The sequence below is a fragment of the Taudactylus pleione genome, unplaced genomic scaffold, assembly GCF_031769625.1.
Source record: "Taudactylus pleione unplaced genomic scaffold, aTauple2 ptg000053l, whole genome shotgun sequence".
NCBI lineage: Eukaryota > Metazoa > Chordata > Amphibia > Anura > Myobatrachidae > Taudactylus > Taudactylus pleione.
The window spans coordinates 46754245-46763224 of record NW_028284455.1 but is presented as its reverse complement, the minus strand read 5'-3'; the positions used below and the strand labels follow the sequence as shown (position 1 = coordinate 46763224).

The following is an 8980-nucleotide window of genomic DNA, read 5'->3' as shown; positions in this document are numbered from 1 at the left end:
CTAACCCCCCCCCCGCGGCTAACAGCTTACAGGGCCCCGCTTACCTTCGTTCGGGATGCCAGCTGTCGGGATTGCGTCGCCGAGCTAAAGATTGGCGTCGGGATTGGCCGACATTCTGGCCACCGGTAAATTAACTACATCCCATACCTGTGTAGTGTAGGAGAGTTGCATGACATAGCCTAGCACAGATTACAATGACATTACTTAGTGCTACAGCTAGCTAGTTTAGCTGATATGGTTTAGAAACGTGCATACTACATATGTATATAATGTATTTAATAAGCTTTGAATTGTATTTTGTATAAAGAAAACATAACCACAGTTCTTATTTTTTTTTTTTTTTTTTTTTAATACAGATGGATCAGAGTTGATTACAGTGACCAATGCACAATAGGGAAGAATCAAATTAAAAATCCACACAATCTTGATACAGATCTCTGTTACTTTTAGCACCTGAATAGTTTGGGAAAATTGCAAAAATCAATAAACACATTCTATGAACAGTTCTTAGAAATTAGATGTATACGATTGTCAGCCACATAGACTCTTCCTTTTTATGACTTGATTATAGTTGTAAATGACACCCAACTTTACCAGATGCTCATTTATAGATATGCCCCAAAATATGTTACTGTCAGGCAATGCTAGATGCCGTCTCCTGCTACTCTCGTCTCACCACCCACAAACATGGTTCAACAACCTCGAATTATACCCCAATAATAATAATAGTTGTATCAACAATTCCATTGTTTTTTTTAATGGCTCCATGTCTTAAAAAATATCCAAGTCCTGCAGCATAACCATATACACCATCCAATTTTGTGATCTACTGATCAATAATTTCAGTTTTCTGCTTACTTTTGTTAAAACACTTCTATTGTATATTTAGTGACCAACTGTGATGTCACACACCAGACATGGACCTTTAGAACCAGGCTGATCATGGTCTTGATCTTCATCTTAACTTTTAGCAGCCCATTTAGCTGAAATATTAAACATGCTCATCAGAAATTTGTTTTGCCCAGGCAGTGCACACACAAATCAGGGCTTTTTTCTTGGAGGTTGCTGGGGAATGGGAGACACAAGAATAGAAACTAAAATTATAATAGTCCCTGCACTGGCGGGTATTGACAAGGTCTGAGTGTTATGGCAGGTGATTAACAGTAGAATGGTCAGTGTACATAGAAGCAGAGGCAAAGGCAATCAGAAAGCAAACTGGACCAAGACCAGAGAAGAAAGTATGATGAGAGCACATAAACGGGATGCAGTTGCTATGTCAACAGTTATGATGTCAACATTGTTGAAATGACGACATTCTGCAGAGATCAGAGGATTAGGTTATGGGAGTGTAAGGTTAGTGTTAAGGTGCGTACACACTGGGCGATATTACTGTGCGATTGCACGATTACGGCATCGTAATCGTGCAATGGCTCAGTAATCGTGCACCATGTCTGAAACAACCAGCGATGCGCACTCTCGCTGGTCGTTTCCAACATTGTCCATCGTCTGAACATACTGGCCAAACTGCCGATAACAATAGATTGGCCATGTTCAGGAACGATGGAGGGTGCCTACCCTGAAAGACTTATCATTCAGTGTAGGCACTACAGGGGATCAGGAATGACTGTACGATTACGATGTCGTAATCATACGGTCTTCCCTAATCGCCTAGTGTGTACGCACCATTAGGCTGCGGGAGTGGAGGGTTAGGCACTAGGTGGAGGGTTAGCGTTAGGCTGTGGGGGAGGAGGGTTAGGGTTACATACTTCCAGAACCACTACATGGCACCTGGAAGTCACAATCACTTGACCGCAGGGCTCAGAAGATACCGCCGGAGATACACTACCAGGTAAGTGAAGCCACTGCATTGGGACACATTGTTTTGTGGACAATTCATGAATGTTGACATTAGGACTGTCGACAAAATATACTGAAGGCCGCATAAACATAGGCACACCTATAAAGAGCAGTGGGTGTATAGCTGCCTACATAAATGTATTATGCACTTACATCAATGTAAGTGCAAGAGCCAATCAGACATCTTCACAAGGAGCCGAGACACCACAGCAAGATTAGCGATTACCAACTTGGAAGCAGCTCTGGTATATATTTAAAAAAAAAAGAACAGCTGGCAGGAAGGAGAAGAAACATGCAGCAATGAGTGTCTGCAACCCCTGCTCCTATTATCTTACACTGTATATATGCATCTGAGCTCTCTCTTTATTTAGTATCCTCAATGTTTATTACAATATGCCCTACTGGCACCAGTCTTGTAATACTTGCTTTGCACATGTTCTGATTCAATGGCTAATTGTACTAAATAAGCTTCCTGAATTGAAGGAAAAAAAAAAGGTTAATAAACTGTTACCAGATAATAGCTGCCATATGGATTTTCAGACCAGGGAGCAGTAGAGTGAACCTCTCAGAGAACAGTGGGGTACCAGGGTAAAGACCAAAGTGCTACATCAGGGGCAATTGTTATTAGGCTTTCACATAGTGATCAACCCCTTTAACCAATGGCTTCATTCATTTGTAGCCTGCAGACAATTGCAGATGTAAAACAGCTGTTAAATCAAGACTAACTGTAATTGCACAAGTTTTTTTTTTTTTTTACTTTTGAAAAAAATTGCATTGTAAAATTCATGAAGGAATGTAGCGCCGCCCAGTCGTCTAGCTCTTCTTTTTTGTTATGTCTTCGGTTTGTGGTGAGGATGTGTGGAGTAAAACCAATCCACAAAGTGTAATCGCAATTCCAACCCACCAGAGCAGGGCACGGGACTCTCCAAACAGCACTTTGCCAAGGAATGCCTGCAAGAGATATGTTACAGTTGTGTGCCAGATGCAGTTTTACTAACATTAGGTACAACCCAAACCATATTCTCTATGCCAAATGTAAGTAAGCAGAGGCAGTACAGGGCCATACAACATTCTCAAAAAAAAAAAGAAAATAATAATAATAAAAAAATAAATATAATATAATATATAAATATAAATATATATATATATATATATATATACACACACATACATACACACAGTGCCTTGCAAAAGTATTCACTCCCCTTTGAATTTTTTATGTTTTGTTGCCTCACAACCTGGAATTAAAATGGATTGTTAGAAGATTTGCATCATTTCATTCACAGAACATGCCTACGACTGTGGAGTTTTTTTTATTTTTTTATATTGTGAATCAAACAACATTTAGGACAACATAACAGAAAAGTTCAGTGTGCATAACTATTCACCCCCCAAAAGTCAGTACTTTGTCAAGACACCTTTTGCGGCAATTCCAGCTGCGAGTCACTTTAGATAAGTCTATGAGCTTGCCACATCTTGCCCCTGGGATTTTTGCCCATTCCTCAAGGCAAAATTGCCCCAGCTCCTTCATGTTGGATGGTGTCTGCTTGTGAACAGAAATCTTCAAGTCTGACCAGAGATTCTCAATTGGATTGAAATCTGGGCTTTGACTAAGCCATTCCAACACATTTAAAGGTTTCCCCTTAAACCACTCGAGTGTTGCTTTAGTAGTAGGCTTCGGGTGATTGTCCTGCTGGAAGATGAACCTCAGTCTCAAATCACAGGCAGACAAACAGGTTTTTCTCAAGAATATGCCTGTATTTAGCACCATCCATCTCTCCCTCGACTCAAATCAGTTTCCCAGTCCCTGCTGCTGAAAAATGGATGGTGTTCTTGGGGTGATGGGATGTGTTGGGTTTGCGCTAGACATAACGTTTTCCTTGGTGGCTGAAAAGTTCTATTTTAGTCTCATCTGACCAGAGCACCTTCCTCCATACATTTGGGGAGTCGCCCACATGCCTTTTGGCAAACTCAAATCGTGTATTCTTATTTTTATCACTAAGTAATGGCTTTTTTCTGGCAACTCTTCCATAAAGCCCAGTTCTATGGAGTGTACGGCTTATTGTGGTCACATGCACAGATACACCAGTTTCTGCTGTGGAACTCTGCAGCCCCCTCAGGGTTACCTTTGGTGTCTGTGCTGCCTCTTTGATTAATGCCCTCCTTGCCCGGTCTGTGAGTTTTGGTGGGCGGCCCTCTCTTGGCAGGTTTGTTGTGGTACTATGTTCTTTCCATTTGATGATGATGGATTTGATGGTGCTCCGGGGTTTGCATATTTTTTTTAGAATCCAACCCAGAATTTTACTTCTCAACAACTTTGTCCCTGACTTGTTTGGAGAGCTCTTGGTCTTCATGGTGTGATGCCTCTTGCTTAGTGATGTTGCAGCCTCTGGGGCCTTTCAGAAAAGGTGTGTTTATACTGACAGATCATCTGACACTTAGATTTCACACAGGTTTACTTAATTTCACTAATTATGTGACTTCTGAAGGTAATTGGTTGCACCAGAACTTTTGAGGGGCTTCATAGCAAAGGGGGTGATTACCAATTTTCACAATATTATTTATAAAGTTTATTTTTTATATATATATATTCTTCTCATTTCACTTCACCAAATTAGACTTTAGACTATTTTTTGCAGATCCGTCACATAAAATTCAGATTAAGAAATAAAAAAATACAGGTTGTAATGTAAAAAAAAAGGTAAAGAGCCAAAGGGGGGGGGGGGGGGATACTTTTGCAATGCACTAATTATATATACATACACACACACTGTTTGTTTAGTGTACAAAGCATTGAGCAGTGTTAACTATAGAAATCCTTTTAGACTTGTCAACATTACCTAATGCCTAAAGCAAATAAACTTAGTGCCCAACTTTGAAACTGAGTAACCAATATTGAAGAGCAACAGAAAGGGTGAGCTGTACTTTATTATATTACCATTGAGGTCAATTAGATCTGTGAAGCTCTCAGAAAATATTCATCTAAATGTACTAGATGTAGCTTATGTTAAGACTCTTGGGGATGGATGGGGAGGGATTTAAATGTGCACGATGCCTGGACTTCTCTCATATTGGTCATTTATGGTAGTGTCGATTCACTATTCTATAGGGTGCAAGGGAAAACTTGTAATGCCGGCAGCAGTTTTGTACCCTAACGGAAAGGCATATATTGTGCCAATGTAGGGGAATTGAATTCCTCCCTTATATGCAGTGCCCTCTGAATGTCATTATATTACTGAAAAGATAGGAGGTCTCCATATAAGCTTAGTCTAAAACCATATGCAGATTTTAAAACATTACAGGATCATTGTGATCATTACAGGTCGCCTAGTGGATAGGCCCCATTAGTGCTTCCATTCCACCATTAACTGAAGACTGGACAAATTAAATACAAAAACAAACAAAACATTATCAGCAATTGTGTAATGTGATACAATGTACATGAAATCAGGGTAAAGGAAATGTAAACATTTCCTATTTCTCTACATACTGAAGACACAAAATTCGAAGCCGTTGTGGTCACGGTCACAGTCGCTGAAGATGAGGAGAACCGTAATGATTTTGCAAAGAATGTCCACATTGCAGCATTGCACAGAAACACAAGGCCCACAGAGCACAGGCGGAGGAGCAGGTGGATCTGCAATGGACAGATATAGAAATAGTGTGTAAGAGTTTAATCACTGTAATGATGGTCAAGCTATGGAATCACTCACCACATGGGGTGGTGACAGTACATTCATGGAGAAAAATAAAATAAAAATATTGAATACATATATTATACAAAATATAATTATGAGAGAACATTAGGAGTGTGACTGATCAAGGGAATTTATCTAATTAAGGGGGAGATGTACTAAGCCTTGAGCCGTGTATCCACTAGTAGACATGGAAACGAGAGCACGATTACGACATTGTAATCGTACTGTCGTTTCCATGTCTAGCGATGTGCCTAGACTGAACGTTCACTCGTTCAGTCTAGGCCAGTGGTTCTCAAACTCGGTGCTCAGGTCTCCACACAGTTCATATTTTCCAGATCACCTAGCAGGTGCACAGGTGTATTCATTACTCACCAACACATTTTAAAAGATCCACAGGTGGAGCTATTTGTTTCACCTGTGATTCTATGAGGAGACATGGAAAACATGCACTGTTTGGGGTCTTGAGGACAGAGTTTGAGAACCTGTGCTCTAGGCACATCCATCATCCCCGCACATGCTAAACCTGACGGGATCGTCAGGTTGACCAGAATGTATGGGCGATGATAGATGTCGGAAACGACCAGTGGGCATGCACATCGCTGGTCGTTTCCGACCAAAACATGCCCGAAGCATGCACGATTTGCAAGCGATTGCACGATAACGACGTTGTTATCGTGCAATCGCTTAGTAAAATGACTAAGTGGATACCCCCCATTAGACTAGAGAGCGCTAAAGTGGAGAAAGTACCAACCAATCAGCATCTAACTGCCATTTTACAGGCTGTGTTTGAAAAGTGACAGGAGCTGATTGGTTAGGACTTTATTTCTCTCTCTCTCCAAGGCTTAGCACATCTACCCCTACATTTTTGGGGTCAGGAAGGAATTTTCCCCTTAGTCCATTTGAAAATAGTCACACCTAAGGTTTTTCTTTTTTTCCCATTCTTCTTAATGAATGCAATTAAAATTTGTAAGAGGTTGAACCTGATAATTATGTGTTTTATTTCTATCTCACTAGCGACAGTATGTAATTACGTGAATATAACGCAGTCCAGCTACAGACGTCCCATGCCTCTCCATACAGCAGACCTGTTAGTTGTACATTTAGTGCATACTGATCTGCAATTATCAGAACCAATGAATGGTCATTTACTATTTCTGACATCAGAGACCAACACCAGCTGCTGTCTCTCAGCTCCATAGTGATATAAAGCAATGTGTGTGCTTGATGTGATGGTTTTATTAGAATATTGTTAATGGGAACACCGCTCATTTATCCTTTTGCACTTATTTTGCTTAGACCAGTAATAACTAACTCTTTGCATTTATAGTAAATAATAAACATACAAAATATAATACAAATACTGTTATTAAAGAGGCAATCACAAAACAATGACGCTGAGTTCTTTAGGTGTTAATGATAAAGAGCCAGAGAGGTGTGTACTTAGTTGGATGGTTGCAGCACCTGTCATCTCCAATTAGATAGCTATACAATGGATAGGACAAACAATATTAGAAAGTTAATACATCTAGTAACCCAAATTAGTTTTATCATGCTTATAAAATAGTTAAAATACTTTATTATAGTGAAATCACTTGACTTTGGAACATGTCAAGGAAACTAATAAACACATACAAAGACAATAAATTATTTAAGTATTTTATGGCTATATAAAAAAGAAATTCTACATAATAGGAGGGTGTACATAAAACCTTAAGATAGTGACAGAACTGCAGCTATCACGCTTCAGCTGTATGAAGGGAACGATCTGATCTGGAGTTTCCTATCCACTCACCCAGTCACAGACCTCTGCATGCTCCCCGGCAGAAATCTCACACACATTCCTCAAGTAATCTGCGCCAAGCGCAAATTTAGCGAAGCATGCGGACAGCGCCCCCAGGAGCCCGGCAGCCGCGCTACAACCCCAGGAAGACCACATTGAGCTAGGCAGCAGAGAAAATTCACTTCCTGATCGAGCACGTGATGATTACGTTGTCCAGAGTCAGCGACTGGGCGGCCATATTTCTTATGGTCAACTCCTCCCCACAGCTTCTACAAAAGGCAGGAGGATTACAGACTTTTTTGTTGTTGTTATTATTGTCATCTTTGTGTGCAATTGAAGTCAAGGCAACGAGCCGATTTGTAGAAACATTTAGAATAAAATATTTATAAACCTTTTTTCTTCTGAAATGACCTGCAATATATTGCATTTGTGTTTCTAAATAGTTGTGCAATTTATCACCAGGCATTTTTGTTTTATTGGTCAAAACAGGCTAATCTTACAAGACCTGAAATAAAACTTGTCTCTTACACCATTTCTTTCTCTTTGTACCAGTTCTGATTTTTGTAATTGAGAAATACAGCCAATACTGTTATAGAGAATCAGTATACAATTCAGTGCAAATATCTCAATGCATGTAATACCTACAGAACACGTGTGCAAGGGCATTTTTTTCTCCTTCATCCACTAGGGGACAGTGGGGTATAGACGGTGGGTTGAGTAGAGCCTGGCACTTTAAGAATCTAAAAGTGTGACTGGCTCCTCCCCCTCTAAGACCCATCAGCCTGTTTTTAGAATGTGCCCGAGAAGAGCTGATACACATGGGGCTGTCTCCAGCCCTATTTTTTATATTTTATGTATTTGTTTACAAGCATGCTGCTGTGACAGTCTGCCTGCACCGAGCCACCAGGGAGGGTACTGCCAAGACTACAGCAGCCTGTATCCGGTCACCCTTATGGAGGGGTCCCAATTGAGTCCACACTCAGCGGGGCCAGCCACAGCTGAAACCAGCTTGTATCCAGGTCCCCTGCCCCCCCCTCCTCCTTGCACCAGGGGCGCTGAGAGGGGGGGGCGGGTACTAATTACTCGGGCCAGTGCATGCTGGAGGGGCCTGACACTGCTCCCCCTCTTTCTTACATCACAGGAGCCCAGCACACGCTGCTGGGTGCTGGGCTGCACTGGGAGACTGCTCACAGCTGCTAAGAACCAGCCACAGCAGTCTCCTATGCCAGTGGGGGGAGAGATCAAGCATGACAGACTCCTGTCTCACCTCGGGATTCCAAGGTGGGTGCTCGTCTCCAGCACTTTTCGGAGGCTTGGTGGCAAACTTTGGTTCAGAATCTGGTATCTCATGGATACAAGATAGAGGTTGCCTTCACTCCTTCGGTGCGATTTTTTTACAACAGGTTTTACAGTCGATCCTTTGAGACAACTAGTCTTGCTTCAATCGATCGACAAGCTTCGGCTGTCCGAGGTTCTGGTCCCAGATCCAACTGCTCAAAGAACCCAAGGATTTTATTCCAATCTTTTTGTCGTTACAAAGCCGGATGGGTCCGTCAGGCCCATTCTAAATCTCAAGTCCTTGAACCACTATCTCTCCTTCCACAGGTTCGAGATGGAGTCCCTTCATTCGGTGATTGCGGCACTA

At 41.4% G+C, this 8980-nt stretch overlaps 1 protein-coding gene across 1 annotated transcript; it reads right to left on the bottom strand.

Moving 5' to 3' along the window:
• Nucleotides 1-331: 331 nt before the first annotated feature.
• Nucleotides 332-7525, bottom strand: TMEM42 (transmembrane protein 42). Its single transcript, XM_088463914.1, has 3 exons — nt 7348-7525; nt 5348-5494; nt 332-2808 (listed from the first exon to the last, which is right to left on the bottom strand). Exons 1-3 carry the CDS (start codon nt 7489-7491, stop codon nt 2671-2673), a joined length of 429 nt encoding a protein of 142 aa, XP_088320040.1. The 5' UTR covers nt 7492-7525; the 3' UTR covers nt 332-2670.
• Between the last annotated feature and the right edge of the window lie 1455 nt (nt 7526-8980).